At 38.0% G+C, this 25,182-nt stretch overlaps 1 protein-coding gene and 1 long non-coding RNA gene across 12 annotated transcripts in view; one reads left to right on the top strand and one right to left on the bottom strand.

Moving 5' to 3' along the window:
- Positions 1-7,781: 7,781 nt before the first annotated feature.
- Positions 7,782-25,182, top strand: part of col5a3a (collagen, type V, alpha 3a) — a 53,139-nt gene continuing 35,738 nt past the window's right edge. For 2 of the 6 annotated variants that reach the window (XM_081610106.1, XM_081610107.1), the window contains exons 1-4: positions 18,408-18,572; positions 19,041-19,205; positions 19,537-19,750; positions 20,015-20,177. In XM_081610106.1, the coding sequence (XP_081466232.1) occupies positions 18,488-18,572; positions 19,041-19,205; positions 19,537-19,750; positions 20,015-20,177 (627 nt within the window). In that variant the 5' untranslated portion in view covers positions 18,408-18,487. Of the gene's footprint in view, positions 8,074-15,282; positions 15,916-18,407; positions 18,573-19,040; positions 19,206-19,536; positions 19,751-20,014; positions 20,178-25,182 lie in introns of those variants that run through there. The other 4 variants (XM_081610108.1, XM_081610110.1, XM_081610111.1 and 1 more) reach the window with 4 other exon arrangements.
- Positions 19,630-25,182, bottom strand: part of LOC103468740 (uncharacterized) — a 138,304-nt gene continuing 132,751 nt past the window's right edge. For 5 of the 6 annotated variants that reach the window (XR_014088686.1, XR_014088685.1, XR_014088682.1 and 2 more), the window contains 2 exons: positions 19,984-20,156; positions 19,630-19,716 (listed from right to left, as the gene is read on the bottom strand). This is a non-coding gene — a long non-coding RNA (uncharacterized LOC103468740). The remainder of the gene's footprint in view (positions 19,717-19,983; positions 20,157-25,182) is intronic. The other variant, XR_014088684.1, reaches the window with a different exon arrangement.

Genomic DNA, 25,182 nt, shown 5'->3' on the forward strand with positions numbered 1-25,182 from the left:
GTAAACTTTTATCTAAAGTGCCTTATCTTGACAAGTAAGATGAAGAGTTCTATCCAGTACAGGAAGCTAAGGATTCTCCATAAGCTTCTCCCTCTAAATAAGATACAAGAACAGTGTTTTCCACTGGAGCGACATCCAGGGCATTCGTCTCATGCTTTTTCAAGTGCCTCTAGTTAAAAAGGACAGATGGGAATGGAGATAAGAAATTCTGCCGGACATCAATTGGTGTCCATCAGCCTTCAAGCTACTGCTGAGGAATTTCAGACGTTGAGACTGTGAATGAGACAGAACAAAGAGAAGTGATGCATGTCCGTACATGTTTTATAAAGCCGCATGCTTTTAAAGTCTTTTTTGAACTTACCCTAAACTTCCTCTGCTCCACTTTCTCTGACACACATTATTTGTCTCACTGAAGTTTTCCGAGACTTTCAGAGAACCTTTCACACTTGCTTTGAGACTTCTAAACGTATTCCAGCAGTGCCTTGAACTCAACCCGTTTTTTTTCCAATTTACTTGAGTCTCAGACTCTCCAGTAATGAATCCTCTGACCATCTAAAAGCTTTTTCTTTTTTTTTTTCGATTTATAGTTTAATTATTAATTTCCTGTTTTCTGAGTATTGACATAAATGAACAGATGATTCTCAAACTTTGCTTTTCTTGCTGACTAGGTCACAGCTAATTGTATTTGGTAACATTTAAATTGGGTTATGTTATTAGAGATGTTGTTGAGGATAAACATTGCAACCGACAAATAAACTGTGCGCTTGCTTAAGCCTTCGCGCTAATGAAATCTCTATGCAGTTTTCCAGGAAAAGAGACACACAGTGGGTGATGCCACTGAAAGGATAAGGGACTGGAATAGAGAGAGGAATGTTTGCCACAGTGCAGGAGCAGTTCTTTCTGCTCCTTTGTGTGCAGTCTGCAGATGAGGTGTGGAATGCAAACTTCATGAGAATAGAGGGGTGGAAAGAAACTGAGAGAAAGAATAGCTGGGGGTCAGTGCATGGGAGGACCTCTTAAAGAGGGGAGAAGGAAGAAGGAAAACTGTTTCTAGCTCCTGAGGCAGAAAGACATTGCTGAAAGACAAGCACTAGCTGATGCAGCTTTATGCACACAGCGGCACTGCAGTAACTTAAGAGTAAGAACCGATTTAATATCTAATGCGGCATTTTTTTAAAAACATGATTTGTACCTACGCATTAATGCTCTACAATATGTTTATCGGAAGAGAAATTCAAATTTGTCCTTCAGGACCTCAAAGTGTCAATACAGAAGCAAACCCAAAACAGCTGTCATTCATGGGTTGTTAAACAGCTGAAAAAAGAGAGAGAGAAAAAGACCAGAATAAAAAAAAGATAAAAACAACAGATCGAGGTTATGGACTGCTTAATCAAACCCTCCGTACTGAAACACAGAATATTCCTACTCATTTACAAAAGCCACTGAATTTATTTCTTTTCTGGATTAGAGTCACAACAGTGTTTGGCTCTCTGATCAAAAGAAAAAGGCAAAGAATGTATACTAGCAGATTCTCTCCAGGGCTGTTTGTACAGCCTCTGCAGCGTGTTGCAAAACTAATCTGATTAAATCACTTGGTGGTCTTGAAAGTCCTTGTATGCTTTCAACGAATAGATCATACTCAACAAGAGGCATTTAAAATAAACGTTTTCTTGATTCACATTACCATGCGTGGCACTTAATAATGTCAGTTTATGAGCGTCAAGGTTTAGAAATACGAGCTGCTAATGAACTTTAAGATTTCAATCAGTGTATTGGAAAGGTTAAACTTATGACCCCACGTTAGCTCATTTAGTCTATTTTATTAATCTTCTTAAGCAGGATAAAGTTAAGGTCCTTGTATGTTTATAAGCCTATCCTCCATCATCCATTTTGATCGTAAGTTATCATTAATCTAATTCCATAAGGGGACATTTTTTAGATTTTTAATCCTCCCAAAGCTGGTTAGGAAACATTGTTGAAGTCATAATGTAAAAACAACGACTTCACTTTGCATCCAGGTTCTTTTTTTTTAGAGAGCTTCTTTTCTCTTAAAAGAATGTATAAGTGTAGTGCAGTATTTGTCCAATGTAATTACTAATTACTCACTTACTTACTAAAGCTGGATTAGTTAAACACAGTGACTCTGTCCCAGTGGATCAGTCTGCCTGACATGCTGCCTTTGCTCGCTCACAATTCAGACTGGCAATCCTGGAAGTTAATTTGTGGAAATTGTTTGATGACAAACTGAAAACATTTAAATTTCTGATGGAAAAAAAAAACAGAAGTCCCGCCTATAAAATTGTGTTAGAAACTGCCAAAAATATCAGTTTTTTGAAAACTGAAGAAAGCACGTTGTTATATATATATTTTTTGTGAAGATAATGGATAAAAAGCTGATAAAGACACACCTTTTTGGTCACTTAAGTTTGTGTGTAAATATCTTTTTCAATACAAATAACAAAAGCAAAATGTATGAAATGAAATGAAATAAAACAAAGAAGGGGATTTGGGATGGATTTGTAGGTTTATTTAAGGCTAATATGAACACTTTTGTTCCTTTTCTGTACTTACTGTCACCAGCAGTCACTGGAGTTCATAGTCTCACATTTTGCAACTAAAGTTTAATCACACAGATTTTGACCTGGAGTCTTAGACTTGCTTCATGAATAACAAAGTAGTTTTACTGATTGAACTGATCTGATCAACATAAGGGACTTTTGTAGATATCAAAATTCAAAGAGGTCTATCTCGAATTACAGGAATAAATGAATTTTTTGTAACAGTAATTTGTGCGTAAGATTGGTTGAATTCCAATTTCAAAAGGTCTACACTGGAAAAGTAAACTTTTGACATATTTGTGTGACACATTAATCAGTTTATTGGCAGAATGAAAGCGTCAGTAGGATCTTCCCTTTTAAATTGTACATTCTTTTTTTTTTCCTGAATTGGGCTCTGTTGTCCTGTTAAGGCATGTCCTCCAAGCAGTGGATAAACTGAAAGCAAGCTAAATAGAAGCCCATCTCTGGGTCTCTAATCTTTGCTCATCTGCTGCTCTGCAGGAGGCTTGACAGTAAGGCCTGAAGGGCAAGGTGATAACTGACAACTTCACTTTCAACTTCCATGCTAACTGTTGCTAAACAATATGAAAAGTGTGCGTTTGTTCATCAGCGTGTTATCCGGAGGGAGACAGAAAATGGGTAATGATTTCAGTGTCTAAAGCTGCATTATTGCATGTGTGATAAATGTCTAACTTCTTTACTGAAATCCTAATTTACTCACCATCAAAGCGAGACAATAAACAATAAAAATGATGCGGAACTAAATAAGAATCGTATTTTTTCCTTGTTGAAAGACGGGGAATGATTTACTCTCTGCAAACTTTGAAGTTTTTTCCTCCAACAATAATCCACGAGTACGTGCCAAAACACATCCGAGGTGTGATTTACTGTTCGAACGTTTCCTGCTGTATGTTAATGAGAACAAAGTAAATACACTCGACTGGTTTCTGCTGATTTGATTATGAGAATAAAATGATTGCCAACATGATTTGGGATTGTACCGGCAGTCTTTTCATCAGCGCGATCATGCTTTTATGAACTTGACAAATAGAATCTATTTACCTTCTACTATTTATTTGGATTAATCAGAACCTCTTGATTAACTCTGGATGATGAAATATGAGGTAATTGGACTGAGGTATTTCCAATTGTAATAATTATGGTAAGCGCAAGACTGTGTATTTTTACAGAACCTGAGCAGGCATCTCATTTTAGGGGTGGGCAGTATTTTTCATTTGACAAAAGATTGTTTTTCTGACATTAGCGGTTCTTTTGTGTGTGTGTGTGTGTGGTGTATGTGGCAAAGGTTAGACCCATCTAGTAGATGGATAAAGATATGTAGCACATGGTCAAGAAATATTTCTCACCAAGACTTTAAATTAGCTACTGGACTCCTAGTAACTATCTGCTAAAAGCTGCCAGGAATGTGATCCTGACTCAGTCTGGCTGAGCCAGAGCTGAGTGGGGACATTGTAGGAGGTCAGAGGTGTTTACACAACAGATTAACTCCAGCCTGTTTAGTTAGATACTTTTGTCAAACCTCCTTTAATCTCTCACTTCCATTATTTTCTGATGTCTTCAATCGGATCATCACATGGCTTCATATTTTCAACTTTTGGGTTTAGAAAATATTTTTCTAAACCCAAATATTTCTGGAAAAAATTATGAGTCAACATAAATTCCAGAGCTTTTCAATGTTTGACATTTTTATACCATTAGAAAGTGGATTTGAAAATTTCATGTTAAATTACTTTAAGCGGTAAAACAAATTTGAAAGAATACTGGCATACTGTGATGGATGTGCTTTTTAAATTTTTATGTGGTTAGTGAATCTTCTCCCATGAGGTTTGGCTCATTTTCTCTCTCTCTGGAGTTTCCTTAAAAAAAGCCTGCTGTTGCCTGGACTGCAGCAACATTATCTTTGGTCATTTTCCAATTAGCAGAGGTTTTTACATGCCTTATCTCTGAGCATGTCTCCACTGAATATAACAGTCTGAGAATCAATTAAATTGCTGGCAAGTTTAATTCAGTCCACATATATTGCAAATTTTCTACTGTCAGTTCAAGCTTTCAAAGAGATTTTAATAGATGTCACGGGCGTTTACAGACCGTAAGTGGGTTGGGAGTTGATTTTTGTTTTTTTTCTGCAATGTTTTTATTAAGTAATTTTTGTTTCCTACAATACAGATTTGAATTGGCCAAATCTTTAATCTTCCCTGTACTCGGTTAAGAAAATGTACATAGAGAGAGATCTTTTCTTCAGTTGATTCTCTTTGAAATCATTTGAAAAATCACTGCTGAGAGGTGCAGATTTGCCAGGGAAATGTGTCTGTGTTTGTAAAATCAATCATTTCAACAGGTTAGCAGTCTGTGGCTAATGTTGTTTTTCTCCTCATCATAATGCAAAACACATTTTCAGAAGGAAATAGACATATGGACTGCAGGCCAGCCAGCAAAGCCCATTCTCCTTGATTTCCTGAGTGTTCCTAAATATTTTCCCTATGTTAGGCATTTTACACCACTGTAAACTTGTTATTAGCAATCTTATTTGCAGTTTTGCATTAAGGGATATTCTCTGGTGAAGAGACAAAGCTGAGAACACGGAAAAAAGTTGCAAAGATTGACAATACTGAATCTGGAGGGTTTCAGCGCAAAGTACAACAGCACAAACTTTGAATTTAAATAGCAAAGTCTCCAAGTTGAATTTATGGTAAGGTAAAAATTTATATGATGATGTTTATATGATAAGGTGGAGAAGTGTTGTCTGAGGACAAAGCTTGGAAAGCTAGCCAGACTGGGGTTTAAAAATGCTTAGATGTGAGCACAGTCTGTCTGTTATTCACTACAGTAATGAATGAATGCAAATCCTGGCATCATTCAGGTAAACAGTTTTAGCCCTGGTTCTGACCTCCACTGATTCTCTATTATTTAATCCTGGAGTGAAAAGTGTTTCCATCATACCTTTTTATGTTGGTGAGGAGAAAATCATTTCCTTCATCATTTACATTTGTGAAAATAATTTTTGTAGCAGCTCTGCTCATAAGTCCTTTTTCTACAATAAGCAGCCATGCATTAATTTGACATATTCTTTTTAGAAAGGTCCACTGCCACTCTTAATGACAGGTGCTGTTACAGAAGCTACATGACTGTGGATCTGAGGAAGGGCTTTCTGTTTTAAAGGGCATGAGACAAAAGTGTCAAAAGATGGGAAATGTAATGTTACTTATCTGTTTTGAAAAAAACAACAGAAAGACTGACTGTAATTTATTTCTGTTTTATACTTTTAACAATGTTAGGTGTCCAGCTGTAAAAAATAATATTTGGCCTTTAAGCATGAAATCACAACAAAGTTGCCTGTTTTAAATACATGATTTTCCACAATTGTCAGCATGCATCCTAACTATTTAAGAATTAAACCTTTACTCTTTGCAAAACCAATCAATTATAACTGGTGAAAGATTCCTGAATTGTTGTTCTGACTGCCACCTATTGACATGTTTGGGATTGCACCTAAATGATATTAAAATTAACTAGAAAACACAAACATACACACAAAAATCAAACCAAAACCTTTATACAATACAAGCTAATCCCTAATCATTTTTGACAGCTAATCTTTTGATTTTATTGAGATTGTAGTTTTGAAGAAATACGAGATATTTACAACGTAACATATACACTGTTAAAGATTTAAACAATGTTTTCCAGCCAGATGCGTCTGTGTCTGAACGGTTGTCCAGTCCTGTCAGTTAACCTTTGACCTGCAAGTCATTCAGCCTCCAGCTTCACATTTTCAGTCTCCAACGTGCAAATAAACACTACAAGAGACTGGGATGAAAGTATGGCTCCAGCTACTGCTGGTGAAAATAAACTATGTTTTTTAGCTTAACACTTGAACCTGCTTAGGGTGTTGCAGTATTGAAATAAGCCTGTAAAGCTTTGCTCCATTCTCCACCTTCTGATATCTTTAGCACCGCTAATGTTTACTTCAGTTAAAAGGTAACTTCAGTCACATAACATGAAGTCAAATGCGAATCTTTTAAATAGTCACCAAACCAAACCAAACCAAACCAAACCAAACCAAACCAAACCAAACCAAACCAAACATAATAGCCTTCATTATGATTCTTAGATTACTGTCATTTCTTAATGGCACAAAATTCATACAGGTAAAATTGGTTGACAACCTCAAATTCAGTTTATCAAATAAAAAAAGAAAGGAAAAACGTTTTACAGGAGTAAAAGAAAGAGGTTTTATTAGAGAAATGGCAACCTATTCAAATGCATCTTTATGTATGTTGCATACGCTAATCACTGAGTTTGTTTTGCATGAATTGTTGCCTCAATGTCATAAACTCCATTAATCTAAGGAAACACAGGCTGCTTTACCGGCAGCCTTCAGCTCATTCTGTGATCTGTTGCCTCGTCTTCTGCTGGACAATACCTCGTAGATTCTCTTTGTAATTTAAATAAGGCCAGTTTGCTATAGCCAGTCAAACACAAGGACACCATGATTAAAGCAGGTGGACAGGTGCCAAGTTTTACTCAAAAATTGAAATCAAAGTCAGCAGGTTTGCATGTGTGATCAAATCATTACTGATTGTGGAAACTTCACCCATAAGATCAAGTAACATTGTCTAAGGTACTGTCATCCCTGTTGCTCGCCACCTTTTGCAACCACACTTTTTTCTTCCACTACATTTTCTAAATTGCTACACATGTAGAACTCTAAAAACTCGTAGAGGCATAATCTAAACCCAGCGGAGAATTTTACACTTTTGATTAGTTGCCAGTTTGAGGTTAAGCACATGTTGAAATTGAACAAACTCATAAGGGTTTGCACATGTAACTTTGAAATAGAGCACGGCTTTTTTGGCAAGGAACTTTTGAGGCTTCCCGAATTTGCTTAGTGCGTCAGGAATCGTTTGCTGGACAACTGCCAAGACATCATTCTTCCATCTGTTATTAATTTCAAAATGATTAAAAATAAACGCTTCTTTCGAATCCACACTTTTTAACCTGAATTGCTGAAACAAACAAATGTTTCAACAATTTCCTTATTTATTTAGATGAATCTGCTCAACACCTCTGGTGGAAATGACAAAAGATATGAGATCTAACAAATTACTTCAACTAATAGGCCTGATTTATGAGCGGGGGTTTCCGCCGGCGCACCGCTCATCCCTGCGTCCTGTGGGAGGGAAGAGGTGGAGAGCGGAGGGTGGGATTGATGATGAGAGGGAGAGATTGAATGAGAGGCACACAGGGAAACTAAGAGAATCCATCACAACAAATCTTCTCCAACAATCAAAGGAAGTGGAAATACCGAGTGCATTTTACCCCACACATGGCCGTGTAGGTTTTAATAACAAACAGAAGTTCTGCAACAGCCAACAAAGTTCTGGGCGCGGAGGCAGACGGGGGTCCTCGCTCTAAAGGATGGACCACTTCAGGTCGCGCAGAAGAATACCGCTATTTATTTTGATCCTACTTCACCTAACAACGGCTCAAACTGGTAAAGTATCAAATTAACTACTGTGCAATAAGCAGGGATCTAAATCAGATTATGGAGCCGTAGAAACATGGAAAGTTCCTTCAGTTCTTGTCTAAAATTCATCCAAGTTTCTTTCACTATTTGCGGGCATGTCTTTGTCTCACTTTGCCCTGAAGCAATACTTGGTTTTAGGCCAACAGAGTGGGCTAATTTGCATTTTTTAAAATTTGTTTCTTAAGTTTAACTTTCTATCTGATATGCAAAGCTGCTTTTAATAATTCGAGGCTGGTGCGAACGTGTTGTAGGCTGCAACTTGTTATGCAGAGTTGATATCGGTTGGTAATAAATTGGCTCAAATTTCTCTCGAAAGTTTCCTAGAACAGCGCAAATAACTAATTTCGTTAAAAATTCTCGGGTCAACGAACATACTGTGATTAAATGAGCTTGTGTTGCCACATTTGCATTTTAATGCAACACAATTTATAATGCTTGAATTTGAATGAGCCCCTTTCCGCGTCGGGTCAGGATTCTGCGTCTCAGTGGGCTGCAGGCTGCAGGCTGTGATGTCATGTTTTGAGTTTGCCTGCGACCGGCGTCGGTTTACCGCGAAAAAGGTTTTAACGTCGGTCTGAGAACGAGCTGAATGTCTGAACACCGCAAGGAACTGAGTAGATTAACATTCCTGTCATGAATCTGTTTAATGTATCCCCTCCTTGCAAATGTCTGATGTTCAAGCGTTTAGCATTAGCAGTCTCAGCCGCCATATTCCTGATTATTCTGACAAAGGAAATGCTTGACAGATTTAATGTCTCTACCTTATATCATACCCTGCACATCTAGTTCCATTGCATGTAAAGGCAGAGTGGACTCATTTTTCTGCAGTACACCTGCAAGAAAACAAAGCTGTGGGCTCCTCCATCACTGTGTCATGCTGCACTTAAAAACACATCCAATAGTTTGTGTATTAGCCTATATATGCCACTTGGTTCACTGCTGTTTGCCACTCTTATGGTCTATGGCCTATGGCTGTTGGTGTTTGCTTTTAAGAGGTGCAGACCACTTCCTTTACAGGTGCTGCTGTCCAGAGACCCCTAATGGAGTGACACGTCTCAGCAGCAGGAACGGTTATCACTTAAACATGTTTTATCTTCACCCATGGCTGACAACACACTTTATAGCTGGAAGCGTTTCTTGTTCACTGGCTGAAATGAAGTGATGGAACGAGGAAGTGTGCCAGCTGACCTAATCACATTCAAGTGGCACAGTAGCTGCTGTGTCCACAGCTAATGAGGGTCTGGTGCACTCGGAGACTGAGACGATTTCAAAGAGCGCAGCACATGTGGCTGTGTTGAGATTGTGGCCTTACTTTTGTGCTTGCAGTTGATAATATGTTTGCGTCTCTGAGTCTTTTAATGTCAGACATCAACATGTGTATGTTCCAGCAGAAGAAGGCTTTCACACATGCCGTCTCTGTGTGTTTGAGACATGAGAGAGCGTTTCATGTACAGAAAGGAAGTGAGACATTCTGGCACATGCACAATTCACTTCAGTTACATTCGCATGTTCGTCTACTTCCACACATTTGAGTAAGGCTTCCTTTGCATTCAAAGTCTAAGTATGTGGAGAGTTTGTAATTTTTCATGCCTTATCTCCTTGTGTATATTTTCTTCCTCCTACGACTTCTGCCCTGTCTTGTCCTTCGCTAACAAGGGGAAACATACATCATGCAGACCCCCCACTGTGTCCTGTTTGATCCTGTCCTCTTGCTTGTAAAGCATCAAACTCCCAAAAGCACAGAACAAGAGTTTTTCCTTTGATCAAAGAACAAATTAATGTCAACTCAAAACAATTTTTAAGGTCAGTTTAATTAGGCACTGTTCAAATGCAGAACACAGGGATTTTTGCGCCTCACTGTGTGACTATCTTATTGCACTGGAAACATTACTGGAAACATCAAACATCAGAAGTGTCGGATATTACGAACTCTGCGCCTAGTTGCTGATTCTGCAAGATTCACATCAAACTGCTTCACAGACTTTTTGATGAGCCAAACTATTTGGAACCCCCCCAAGTCTTTAATATGTAGAAGTGATGCTTAAACACGTTGTGGCGCCGAACTGCAATCTATAGTACTCCACGCACATCTGGCTTCCAGAAAGTCCTTATCCCTGTTCTACGGCTGTGAGCTTCTGATCACTGAAAGCTCCAAGCAGCTTTCAGTGGGACTGGTTGAAGATGCTTCCTGTAGAATTGCAATGAGCAGACATCAGAGGATCACTCCTCTTTGCAGTGTCCCTTTATGTCATCTGTGTTTTTATTCAAGTTCATGAACCCAGTGCTCATTGCTGTGGAGGTTATAATTATGAAAACAAGATTGGAACCTGTGTGTTTGTATTTTTCTTCCAGCAAGTCAGACATTCTTATAATCTTTCAGTCATATTTAGTATTTGCCAGGCATTTTCTTTGGCTGCTTTTCCACTCAGTTCAGTCTAGTCTTTCTGCCTTATCGCGATGGTGTATTCCAGAAACGTTAATGAGAAGAGAACAAAAGCCGTTGATTAAAAAAAAAAAGCGTTACCTCAATCGTCGGATCAACTCGCATATAAGATTAGAATTAAACCCGACTTTGTTCCTGCAAGTCAGAAGTCAGTGAGAACTGCTGATTGTTTATCTAAATGGCCAAGCCAACAACCAGTGTATTAGTAATACAAGGTGGTAGCAGAATATTTCGTTGTTGTACCATTTTTAGTTTCAGACATTTTTTAGCTTATTTGTGACTAATAAACTGTGATGAGTTCAGAAAATGGCTATTTGAAAATCACGCTGTTGGTTCTAAAACATCTTTTTATGAAATTGATTGCTTCATATTTCTAATTAACTCAGTAAAAAAGGAGAGGGGAGGACGTTGTGTCTTGTGACAGTCTACTTGTGAAAGAGCAACTAAAGGTCCAGCTTAATTTTTTAAGTTATGTGTAATTTATCCCATGAGTTTAAGAGCTTCTTTTTTTATCTAGGAATGATTCATAGATCAAACAGAAACACATTCCTCAGGAAATAACCAGGAATAGGATTTAAAGCAGTCAAGTCCGAAGCTCTTCTTATGCTCCCCACTTCTCCACTATAACACTCTAAATGAATGAATGAATGAATAAATTTACACAAACAAATACGTGACAACAACAAACAACATGAGAGATCTTAACTTCCACCAGTTTTTCCCCCTGCATGTAGTTTTCTCCCTGTGTGTGTGTGTGCGTGTGTGTGTGTTTTTGATAGGGCTGCACACTGTATTGCAAATGTGTCATTATCACAACCTCCCCGTCTGCGATACACATTTTGTGAAGATCTGCTTGGATTGGAATTAATACCAAATGTTTAAATACCATATAATGAGAATTTCTGTACCTGTGATAAATTTGGTGATGCAAGTTGTTTAATGTAGCAAAAAACGTTTCTAAGAAGTAAGCAGGCCACATGGTGGTAAAGTCATTTGAAAACAGCAAGTTGTTGTAAAGCTGAAAACAGAAGCGACTTTATCCATAAAACATGATGGAGTCGAAATAACCAAGGATTTAAAATGACAGAAATGATTAATTTTCTTTCTTTTTGGAGCAGATGCATTGACAACTTTTTATCTTGAGTATTTGCTGGCTATGAATCTAAAGCATACAGACATTGATACTTTATACTTATTGTTTATTTTGTGCAAGTCATGACTCTATTGTGTATTCATCATTATTATTTCAATTGGCATGTTTTACTGATATTGAGCAGCTAATATTAGGTTAATTAGATGCTCTGCATTGCCCTAAATTGCATGGTTGTTTGTCCTCTCTGTCTTAGTGTTGCCCTATGATCAACTCACAACAGGAGCAACAATAGCAACAAAAAAAAAAGAAAGAATTTCAGATAGACCAAAAGAAATATATTTTGAAAATATATTTAATACGTCTGGCTCTGTGGAAGGGTTAAAGGACATTACAAAGAAATGATAAATCACTAATGACTCTGGTTGGTATGAAATTCTGTCTGATCACTTGTTAATTTGTGTTTTTTTCCCATTGGTGAGAAATTGTGATTCCTTTTAGCATTTTAGAGTAAAATGAACTATTGTCATGTAGTTTTAACATTAAACAGGCCAAGGAAGTCATGCAGAAAAGACACGCATATTGCTCAAGAAAGTTGTCATAAGTCCAGAAGTTTAAATCTGGGTTTTTTCTGAGGGGCGGCTGTTTGGTTCAGGGCCTTGAGGGGCAGGTGTTTTCTCTGTGGACCAAGTAGCTATTGGCCTGTCAGCTCATCATGCGGAGGAACAAAACAAGATCATGGAAATCTGCGAAGATTCAAGAATGTGGTGCTGATGTGAACTGGAAGGAATCATGTAACCAGATTCCTGTCAAATCTTCTTGCTTCAACACCAAAAGGATAACTGATATGGATGTGAAACTATTAGCTCTAAAAACATGACAGAGTCCCTGACCCACATTCATAAGTGGGTATGATTATCACACATGCTTTTTGTGGCTGTCATTGTAGGCATTCAAGTATTTTGCCCCTTATTTATGAATGAACTTGTTTCTCTGAGTGACCTTAAAGCAAAGGCTTGACTTTTTAAATTGTTAAAGATTTGAATGCAAATGTTTATTGATGAATTATTTGCATGTGTTAATTAACTCCTTTCTTTTTATTTAGATTTTGTTGATCATTGACGTTTCATCATTTGTAGAATCTTATGTCTAATGAATTTTAGTGCTGTTTTTGTCCAGGACATCCATGTAAAGGAGATTTTAAATCTCAATTGGTCTTTAAGTTGACTGCTGGAGATAGGCACCAGCACCCATTTGTGACCCTGCCGCTATAATAATGATCATACAGATGAACATTTAATATTTCTACTGCAGTGTGTCGCTACATTTGAATAATAATACAAAACAAATGCCTTAATCTACATTTCTCATATTTAGAATATACTTTTGAAAAAAAAATTTCACATTTACTGTGTGTGCCACACATAAAGCAACAGGGATTCAAAAGCAGTTTTAACAAGACAAAATGCTCCGTGTTAGTTTTCCCCCTGCAGCTGACTTAATCAAGCTAGATATAAGCAGTTAATGCAGATCATGTGCTCAGTTTGTGAAGATTATTTGTGTGTTTTACTTTTTAATCTGTGTTACATGTATTAGTTCCTCTTAACTTGCAGTGTTCTTGTCTGCACACAGATGTGACCCAGACAAAGGGTCACATCCTGTTCTAATTAAATTATCTCTTTCCATTGCCTGAGAGAAAATGTGTCTAGATTTATTCAACCACTTGCACTGGATCTTTCATCAATTTTTCATTGTTAATCACCATCTCTTAGAGCTTGGCACCCTTGGACCATTTTTTTTTTTAAAATAAATTATCTTTATTTCTGCTGCACTTTTTTTTTTACAGACAATTTCATTTCACTGGGCAGACTTTTATTTCTTCTTGATCCAAGCATGTATTTTTCATCAGCTGATCTAATCTGGGCATCTCGTGTCATGTAAAGTGTAAATGTCAGTTCTTTCCCTCCTCTCATTCCAGGGTGTGGTCGAAGATACGGTGGGAATATTTAAGTGCGCAGATTTCCTCTTGGCTTCATTTCTTGTTAAATTTCCCCCAGTTCGCAAATGCAATCACTGTTGACAGTGTAGTGCTGTCTCCATGAGAGAGGGGTGTTTTCAGGCAGGGTCTGGAGTGTAGGTGGTGTGAGTCATAAAGAATGTCTTCGGAGACATTTGCTTTAGAATCACAGAGAACACATTATGTCCACTGATGACTGAAATGGTGCTGAGTTGTGTCGCCACAGGGCAGAGAGAGAATGGACCACAACATCTACACATAAAGAGTGTTTACTATCAGTTCTTGGGAACAGGACGCAATCTGTAAGGCAGACCGCTCAAATATTCTCTGTCTAATAAAGCTTGTATGTCAGTGCTACTTGGCAGTTGTGGTTATCTCTCAGATAAAAGTACAATGGGAAAAAAAGCATGCTTAGAGAAAGTAAGAATCTGCAAGTTTCTTTCAGCTTTACATGTGCATTTTTTGCATCCTCGCAACATTCAATTAGCTGCATGTTAAATCTGACTGTTCTGTTTTGCAAAAACATTTATGAGCAGGCTGGATAGTTTAGCCCTTTCTCAAGTGCTTTGACATTTGCTGTAGTTGGAAAAACACCCCGGTCCATGGAGAGTTTGTGAAATTTAAGTCATGTAGCACTGTTGCTTCATGCACAGCTTGTTTATCAGCAGAATTCCAGAATTTTTGAAGATTTGGATCTTTTCTTTTTATCCTTGCTCAACCTTCCCAACTTTCTCCGAATTGACATAAGTTGAAAGGGGAGGTAAGGACATTGCAACAAAGAATAATGAGATGCAAGTGAAACTTGTTCAGACAGTCAGTGCTGCAGGAAAGGTAAAGAAGCTGTTAGAATTTATATAACTCCCACTGACTTAATGGATCTTAAGCATGGAAACGATAACATTCTTTCACTGATGGCTGCACGTATCCAAACTTCTAAAAGCAGCTTTTCATTTCTCTGGGCTTTTCTTCTTGATGCTTGTGTGGAATAGGCATTTTTTTATTTTACAAGGGTAAAGCTCTTCAGTAAGCTTTTCACATTGCATCAACAGCTTTTAGACTGACTTCTCCACAGGTTGGTGGATATTTTATGTCCAGGTTCTCAGCATCACACACACACCCATACCAATGAGTTCTTTTGCACATTGGTCTGTTGGAGTCTTATGATTCCACCCAAATCTAATTACAGGTGTCACCCTGACCACTTATTGGAAACACACAGTGTCTGCTGCTTGTTTCAGATGCCTCTTTGTGACTTAGATACAGATTTTTATTATTCATTTATTCATTTATATGAGTGTTAGATGTCAACAATCTTTTGTCAACCTCAAACTTAATTGGAGAAAATGGTAACATTCAAAACTTACAGCTTTATGTCTTGGTTGGACAGTCCAAATAGATAAGGTTAAAGTAACTTTGTCAGGTGGTGATATAGTTTGGCAGCCAGCTTCTTGTAAATTAATTAACCCCTTATTGCTTCTGTTTAGGATCATCACAAGGGAGCAATGTTCCAAACATCTGCGCCATATGACTTCTCTTCCTCACTGTCCAAATCAAGTTCAAGTCCAAATCAAGTTTTGGACTTGAACTTGATTCTGATGTTTGGGGAGAGGAAAAGTTTACTTTTAGTTTAGTGACAAAATGCTCATAGTGAGGAACAACTCTGAGAATGAAAAAGAACATTAACCACCAGATATTATGGAGGACATGGCAAATTTAAAGTGTTTTAACAGCAATGCAGATGATTGAATATCAAAATAGGCTTTCATGACAATTTGATGAAAATTATTGGGCAGTCCAGGGTCTTGCAAACGTATCTGTCATGATCCGTGTTTCTGTGTGTTTATTTTTGAGTATTTCTGTGTGATCCTGTTCCCTGTGAGTCCTGTCTCTGCGTCTTCCCCCTTGATTGTCTCCCAGGTGTGTCTCGTTCCCTTGATTACACCATGTGTATTTAGTCTTACCTGTTGTCTGTGTTCTTCGTTGGATCCTTGTCTATTGCTGTCTGTTGTCAAACGTACGTCTAGTCCTGCGTCAGTCTGTCCGTCGTCTCAGTAGTACTGATTAAGTCCTGTGTCGGCGTCTGCTCCAGTTGTCAGTCATTTTATTCAGTGCTACCGGCAATTAGCTGTGCGCTTGTCTGCCTGCCGTGCTGCCTGTTTCCTGGACTGCTCTGAGCATTATTCCCATTAAATCATCATATTCTTCATCTTACCTGGGTCTCAGCATCATCTCCTCACCATCAACCACACCTCCTTGACGGTATCCATATTCATCAAATCCTAATACATTTTGTAACGCTACAGCCACAAACCTCTGTGTGATTTATTTTGATTTTATGAGGTAAAGTAGAACATTTTGAGTAATGTAGCGTCAGAAAAAAAGTTTTTACAATAATAAGTCTGGAAAAGATTTGTCAGTGATTTGTGTTCATTCCCCTATACTCTGATTCCCCAAAATGATATCTAGTGGAACCAACTGCTTTCAGAAGCCACATTATTAGTAACTAGAGCTTTACCTGATATTCTGATTATGCAAACAGATGCTCTGTGAAGAAAACGTTTGAGAACATAATCATGAAGACCATGGAGCACTGGTCACGCAGCATGCAAGCACCAAACAATATCCAAAACTTTGAACACATCAGAGTCATGTTCAGTCGATCGTACTGCAGTTGACAGGAAGAGGAATGGAAAAATACAGGAACAACAAAGGACTTCTTGTGATTCTTAAAAATCATAAGGCTAGGGTGGAGGCCTAGCTTCCATACAGCCATAACCACAATTCTGTGGTTTTGATCAAAACATATAGTTTTAGAAAAACCCAATTAAGACCAGACCCGAATGCAATGAAGTTATGATCAGACTGGAAAGTTAATGGTGGAAGATGTTGTCTATCCAACCTGCGGTGAAAGGTGAAAAACATTGACACTGGCTAAATATGATACACTATTTAGATTTTTATTTGTGAAAGCTTTGGGAATCCCCTCCACTACTTTCTGTTGGTCCCAATAAAATATAAGATTTTTGTTTGTAACAATAACATCGGACTATGACAACCAAAGAATGTGTGTTAAATAAGAGAGCATTAAATTAAGTCTTACTAAAAGACTTACTAAAAATGAAGAATACGATGGAGAAATCATCATTTTAACCTTTTTTGGCTGAATTATTTACCGTTTGCTTTTTGTATTGCAAAGCAGAAAACTCTAAAGCCCAGAGTGATCAATTTGATGTTACAGGTTTGTTTTGTATTTAACTTAGTGTTTTAACAGTTCAAATAAAACCAGCTGCTCTTGGTTTGCTAGGCATTATTCACTTTATACTTGCAATTAAAAAGATCAAGGTAGTTTAAAAAAAAAAATCCTCGGTCCATTCAGTAGTTCAAGTATCAGCATATAAGTACATGCAATATTTAGCCACTGCTGAATTAGCACTTTACCTCTGGAAAGTGACAGTTATAGGAAATCTGTGAAAGGCCTACGACAAAGTCCAAGCTGTCTCTTTTTCTGCTGTCCTGGCAGGTTTTTTTGGGCCATCACAGCTCTGCTGCATGACTGCAAACAGTAGCCCACACAAAATATTTCATCCGTTGTCAATAAATTTCCCAGTGCCACCAAAACGCTGACTTCCTGCAGAAACATATTATATAAGAAGAAAAATTCTGCTGTGCATCACACTGAGGCCTCTGGACTTTGGGTTCAATTGTCGGCAAAAGTTTGCTGGAGAAGATGCTTCTCAGGTGTCTTGTGCAAAATTGCAGGATGTGGACATTTATAAAATATAAGCTTGCCTAAGATGATGTTACTTGAATTGATTATTTTGCAACTGAAGCTTTTCAAATAGGTCTTTACTGTTCAAGCTAAAGAAATGTTTTAGTTTTTGCCATTTTCTGCTATTTCTATGATTTGAGTTGAATGGTGTGTATTACTCATTATTATCATTATCATGTTTTCTATTGTTGAACATAATTATAATTTATTGTCTTGTCCACCAACAACCTCTTATGTGAGGTAGCTGACGGCGATGGAGCTGTTAAAAATGTTTGGGAAAAAAGAAAAAAAAAAAAACCAGAGTCTGCTTTGCAAATAAATAAAGCCATAAAATGTAATGCTGTGTTTTTCTCCAAGCGGTGTCTGGGCAATAGTAAACTCTCCCCACATGTTTAATTAACGAGGAGAATAAAAGGCAAACTCTGAGCAGCGAGAGTTTCAGGAGGCAATTTGGGTTTAGGATCCTCATTTCAGATGCTTGGAATGCAAAGTGCTGAGCCACGCTCTGTAGCAGCTGGTGGGAGACTGGCTGCGCACAAAGCTCTGATCCTGGCTAATGCTCACGGCAGCACTTTATCAGCAGACATCTAATAACATGAGCACCAGATTGCAAATAAAACACAGGCTCATTGAAAGGAGGGAAGCTGTCGTCTTGAAGGAAGCCCTTATCTGCAGGGGATAAAGTTACTGTAATGAACATTATTTGATCATCTATGGTTCAGAAAATGCATTTAAACAATTGTTATGTTATTGGGCTTGCAAAAAATACAAAATGAAAAAAAAAAAAAAAAAACTCCTTCCTCTATTTGTGGCATGTAAAACTGAGGATGACTGGTTTAGATTCCTCCAAATCAGGGGTGCCCAAAGTTGGTCCTTGAGAGCCGGCATCCTGCATGTTTTAGTTCTCTCCCTGGTTTAACGCACCTGGATCAAATGATGGCTCATTAGAAGCTCTAAGAGGAATATTGACAAGCTGAAAAGGTTTTTACTACCACCAGGGAGAGAACTAAAACGTGCAGGATGCCGGCCCTCGAGGATCGACTTTGAACACCCCTGCTCTAAATGGAATCCAGATGTGTCATTGTTGGCTGGCACAGAGGGATCTGTGCAGGTGTCAGCTGTCAGCTGTACTACCGCAGAATTACAGGTTAGTCTGGATACCACCTCTTATGCTATAATAACATCCACAGAAGCCGGACCACCTGCCACCACATCGCAGGGGACCTCATCTTTTTTTTTGACTCACAGGAAGCAGGGAGGCACCACGCATTAAAACAAGTTACCAGCCACAATAAGTCCTGCTCATTGGACAAGTAACGGCTAGTATTTAGCTGAGCCAGACAAAAAAGCGGGTTGTCGCAAAGGCAGAATTGTAGTTTTGAGCTGACAAGATAAAAGCATTCTCCCGTATGCCAAAATGTTCATTCTGTCTTAAAGTGTTTTGTACATTTTTTTTCATGCAATGTTAGACGGAGGGACAAACAGAAAGCAAGACATCATTTATTAAAGTGTGTTAAGTTGTTTGAAATGGCTGAATTTATGAATTTCCATATTTTCTCAGACTCCTTTATTACCACGGACAGATGGCTCATTTTCTCTTGGTTTCCATTCACAGCTGATCCTGTTGATGTTTTGCGAGTTCTCGGGCTGTCAGAGAACATGGAGGGGGTTTCCTTGGAGGCTGGTTTCTGCACTAGCAGGAGGGGCACGGAGGAGACGGACCTGGCTTACAAGATCAAAAAGATCCAGCTCAGCACTCCCACTAAACAGCTATTCCATGGTACTATCTAGACTTTTTTTTTCCTTCTATATGACAACATAGAGAAAATCCTCTTAAGCCTCTTCAGGCATGGGGTTCTCAATCATTTCCTTTAATGTCTGAAAACATTAAGATGTACAAAATAAGTGGGAATGTTGACTCTGTGAAGCATAATATATGTGACAGGACCTCACCTACTTTCCCCCCTTCTACACTCCGTCTTTTCATGGTTAATATTTTTCATCGTTATGCTTATCCAGGTCCTTGCCAGCAGGTGATGAAATGCGTGCTTCCCTGCTGCGCCCCGCTCTTCATTTCTTAACAACTCTCCTCTCTGCTCCTCCACCTGCAGATTCCACTTTTCCTGAGAATTTCTCCCTGATGGCTACCGTAAGAGCGAAAAAGGGCTCCCAGTTCTTCCTTTTTTCAGTGTATGATGACGGGGGGGTGCAGCAGGTGGGGCTCGAGGTGGGTCGGTCCCCTGTCTTTGTGTACGAAGACCAGCATGGGCAGCCCACTCCACAACAGTATCCTATTTTCAGGAAGATCAACACAGCAGATGGAAAGTGGGTAGTATGAAGGCCTTATCCTTCCTGTTAAATATGACACCAAGTGATCTGACAGAACTAAGCTGTTAGTTTGATTTCATGTGTTAATTCTATTATTCTTAACCAAACTCAACATGAGATTCATAGTCAAATTGTCTTGTCTAAATGCTTTGCAATATATGTTAAAGACTTGGGATAAATTGGACATCTTCTATGGATACAAACAAATAAACTCCTCCTTTAAGACTAACCTGTGTTCATTCTTTCTGGTTGCCGCTTCAGATGGCACAGGATAGCCTACAGCGTTCTCGACAAGACTGTGACCCTTTACTTGGACTGCCAGAAGGTGGAAACTCTGGATCTGCAGCGGGGGGACGATGCCGTGGTCAGCACAGAGGGAGTTGTTGTTTTTGGAACACGGCTGCTGGATGAAGAAGTTTTCGAGGTACGAGATTTTGAAAGAGCGTGAACCACAAAACAGATGAAAACAGTTGATTTCAGGGTCAGACTCATGGTTACTCTATTGCTTTTTTTTCTATTATGTTTAGATCTCAGATCAGATCTGGTTTGGCAGATACTAAGAATAAACAATGTGATTGTATTGTGTGCTGTGACCCTCCATGCAGCAGCAGCTCTGTGTTCTGAGTGAATTTTTGTTGTGGTTTAAACAAAAGAAAATGTCTAAAACTTTACGTCTCTTTTATCTTTGTGTTGCATGTGTGTGGGAAGCTTATTCTTCTGAGGTTATATAGTCTGTATTAGATGACAAGGCTCAGTAGGGGACTTCCTGGTGATCATGCATGACCTATTTTATTCTTTCATTTGGAAACCTCTCAGGGTTGTTTCAAAAAGCAACCAGATGGAATGGAGCTTATCTGAAGTGCTACAAATATATGTGGTTTTAAAAGTGTCAAGTAGTTTAAACAACAGGGATTTAAACTAGTTATTGATACTGTTAGATTACGTGTTCCACTGCACCAGTTTTTAAACAATATTTTAATTGATTTTTTTCTTATATCTACACGGTCCCAGTTTAATTATGGCAAATTGGGATTTGCAACTTCTATTAGTACTGCCACATAGATCCCATTGAACATGATCCACAGTAACTTCTTTCTTCTGGGATTTGTTTTTACATTTTGTCACATTAAAACCATAAAATGACATAAAATAATTTCTAAAAAAAAAAAAAAATACAATTAAAAAAAATACAAAAACAAAAAAACAATATATCTGCATAGGGTAATGGATAATTTGGAAGTGGAAAGGAATCAACACATGCTTTTTAAAAAGTTTTATAAAAAATTAAAAATGACAAAATTGAATCAAGTTCAGACATTGAGGCTTTAAACAATTTGTTAAGATAATTTTGTAGAATGTGGGTGTCGTGAGTTGTTTGTCAATTGCTACTGTAAAGGAACGACTGTGAGAAAAAAAAAATATTGTGTTCGAGAAGGAGAATGGTAACTCGTCCAGTTTAATTTTCATTGCAAAGCCAAAAAATAATACTAGCATTAATTTAAAGATCTGACTTTGCACATGAGGAATCTTGGTAGAGAGACTGTTGCGATAAATAGCTCAATCTCTACTATTTAAGGGATTTCTGCAAAATGAAAGAGGCAGGCTTTTTACATTAACATGAATGGCCACATATGTATTAATATGCAGCAAAGCTCACTTGGGGAGTATCAAATCAGACTCTGAGAGTCTCACCAGTTCCCGTTTTCACTGCTGTAACCTTTACTGTCAGTCATTCTCTGTGCTTCCCATGATAATACTCAACCTTCTCCATTGTCATTCCCAATGAGGCCCAACTAAATCTCTAACCAACAGCATGAAATTGAGATCAGCTCAAGCCCCTTCCCCTTCCATGTCCTCAGGGCTCAGATCCCTCCTAATAGAGTACAGAAGAAAATGGAAGATAGAGAGGCATAAGATAAGATTCTGTGCCTGTTGAAAGGTTTTGTGAATGTGGAGGGGGAGTTTTTTTTTAAATTCTTAGTTGCAAAGACAACAAAGCAATAAAAATTCTTGAAAAAAATTATAGATCAGAATACTTATTTGCAAACAGATTTTTCCTTGCTTGATATGTTTTTATTAGTTTCTTTCTTTTTTTGCATATTGTCTTCTTATGTACTTGCAGCTTTTGGTGTTTCTATGCATTGTCAACACTTCATTTGTAACTTTGCCCACAAATTAACATCTTTCCATTTGCGCCCTTATTTAACCTCAGCTGCCTTCACACGCCACGCTGTTCTCACCTCCGTCCCCCTCCCTTGCAGACAGTGACTGTAGCTTTCCAGTTTATGTAATTACTTTAAATCCCACTTGAGAAATGTGTCTCCTTGTGGGCAGCATAAATTTCCCTTTTCAAAAGCAACCAAGGCCTCTTAATTTTTGACTTTGGTCCAAAAACACTCTGATGCCCTAATTTATCATCTTATGCAAAGAGTCATGATGATGATCACATCCGATTTGTGGTTATGACTAATACGTTACAGTCAATCTGTATTATGTTTCATCCAAATCATCCTTTATATCAGTCAATAAACTTTCTGAGGTCAAATATGTATATATAAAAAGAACCAAATTCTAAATTAAAGAACCCTCTTACTGGTCTCTTTGTTTTGGCCTTTTCTTTTGTGTATTTTAAATTAAATTGTGCATTCTTTTAATTTTTGTATGCTGTATTTCAGCAGCAGAGTTCTATATATTGGGTGAGGCTGGTACCACAGGGAGAGAAGTTAAGCAGGCTGACCTCTGGGCCTCTGTTCCCAGGCCCTGGTTCTGGGGAGGTGGCCAATGTTCTGGCCCAGTTCTCCCATCATGGGACCTTAGCGTGGGAGCACGGGGACTGTGGCCGCCTATTGCTTCCAGATTGCCTACAAACGGTTGCAAACTCAGTATTTTTGCTTGGAGTTGCAGTCAAGTAAACATCAATTTGGCCCTGCTGCGTTTTAGTTTTGGCTGCTGTATGCCTCCAGTACTGTGAAGATAAGATCCAAACCTGGATTGCATTGTTAGGAAATTTTGATCCATTCTGTCTCAGACAGTGCAAGCAATAAGGGAGTTATTGGCCTCGTGTGCTGGGCATGTTGAAACAACTATACAGTGCGTAACGTTGTGTAGCAAATGGGGTGTTTGCACCATAAAAAAAAACTTACTCAAAATGGTTGTCAACCTTTTAGATGTAGCAATTGTTGCAACTTAGGCAAAAATAAAAGTTTAACTCTTGCTATTTTATCCACATATTGTGCAGGAAGGGACTGTTTCCTGATCTGCTTAAGGCATGTCAGAAGGACTCGCTACTCATCCTCACTGAGAGTTCAGTTTCTTCTGATATGGGTGATTATGATCGCAGGCTTTTAGGGAGGCAGTGGATAAAAATAAACAACATAGTGTTTGCCAAAAAAAAAAAAATTGAATGCTAATTCAGATGAGGTGTTTTCATTTTCTGTATGCAATTCCTCCTCAGATGTTCGTGCCTTGTACTAAACAGAGTATGGTGCGCATTAGCTTTATAACTTGTGCTTTTCAAGAGGGGTTAAAAGCACAAGAAAAGTGCAGATGAGAATGTCCTTTGATTTCAAATTGTGATTGGATTAACTTGAATTAGCTCCCATTTGCTTTTCTTTCTTCTTTGTTTCTCACCTTTGAGTGCAATCTTTTTATTTCCTTGGATCTGGCTTGTGGCCAAAGCAGGAAGAATAATTGGATAAGTACTCCTTTTATGTTTGATGTTTTGAAAGCACAACATGCAGTTTGAATAGTCAATCCTGGGTTTATCCTTTTGCTCTGCGGTTAAGACTATGCATGATCATATTTTGCTGACAAAGGTTGTCTTGAGCTATTTCAGGTGTTGTGAAGCTGTGATGTTATTACTTTGGATGTATTTGACCTGTGGCTGTTAAATAAAGTTAAAGAGATTACAATGGGACATTAATTAAAACAATATCAAGGTTTCAGTCAAATATAATTCATCCCACATTGCTGCCCAGCTGTCCCAGTTTTCCATTTCACCTGACAGTTATGCTTAAAAAGGGTCTGACTCCTTTCATTAATTTACTGTTGTCAAATAGCAATCAATGTGACCTTTTGACTTTTACTTTTTAACAGTTTCCCAATTATTATTTTACAATTAAATTCAGAAACAAATCTGGATTTCACAGAGCTGTGAAAAAGTATTCATCCCTGATCTCTATCCTCTTTTTAAATTTCTTTTCACACTTAAATCTTTCAGGTCATAAAAAAAAATATTAATGTCAGAACATATAACAAACTGCAGTTTTCAAGTTATTATTTTTTTTATAAAGTACAAAAGGTATCCAAACCAACATAGTATAATGTGTGAAAATGTTATTAGGCCCTAAATCTGATATCTTTGTCACACTTGGTTTAAACAACTGGAATTCATAATTTTTTATGGTTCAATAAAAAAATTGCGTTGGTCTTAATGGAGTCCCATTAAAAGGAACCACATTTTATCACTCTACAAATTCCACGATTGACTTTTGGTGTGAGGCTTGATTGTAAAATGCTTTGTTAGTTTAATGCCTGATGTAGAGAGACGAACAACTTGCAAAAAGTTACAGTTTTGGCGTGTTAGACAGAGCACAAAATATGTGTCAGAATGTTGTGGAGATTGTCAAGATATTTTACAGTAGATGAAACTCCATGGATGCCAGTTTTACCCAGTTTGTTTTCTGCTGTTGAGTCATAAGCACTGAGCTGAACTGAGGCCTGCAGTGCTTTAGGTCAGTGTTTCCAAACCCTGGTCCCCAAGGCACTCGGCCCCGCATGTTTTAGGTGTTTCCTTGCTACAATCAGCTGAATGAAAGCGGGGAAACATTTAAACTATGGTGCCACTCAGCTATGATGTTTGAACTTGAATCTGGATTTGACATCAAATTCAAAGGAAATCATGATTCGTGTGAAATCATGATTTCACACGAATAGAATTTGAGTTTTTCGGTTAGTTAGAATAGCTTAACTATTATTACAAACTATATTTTGTATTTAATCATGATAATTTTCTTGGATATTTGCTCTAATTTGTGTGATGATATGAAACATTTAAGTGCAACAAAACAACAACAATAAAATCCATAACGGAGCAAATACTTTTTTTTTTGCGGTATTTCTTGTAACATTGCTGTATGAAGCATTGACTTTACTATTGTCCTTGATCAATTATTCCTTGAGAAGTAACCAAATGTTCTTTCACAGCATGAATAAAAAATTCTTCTAGTCCTTTAAATGCCACGAAGAATTCAGTAATCTTATAGGGAGATGTTGAGTATGCGGATGCTAAAGCGAGTGGAGCCTGTGGGCTCAGAGCTGCAGGGTGCAGCAGTGCTGTCTTTGTCCATGTTGGTAAATATGCTCTGGCATTATGCCTGGAGGGCACAATGGGAAATTAAAGGTCCTGACAGGGGAGGCGAGAGAAAGCT

The sequence above is a fragment of the Poecilia reticulata genome, chromosome 8, assembly GCF_904066995.2.
Source record: "Poecilia reticulata chromosome 8, P_reticulata-male-v2, whole genome shotgun sequence".
Lineage (NCBI taxonomy): Eukaryota > Metazoa > Chordata > Actinopteri > Cyprinodontiformes > Poeciliidae > Poecilia > Poecilia reticulata.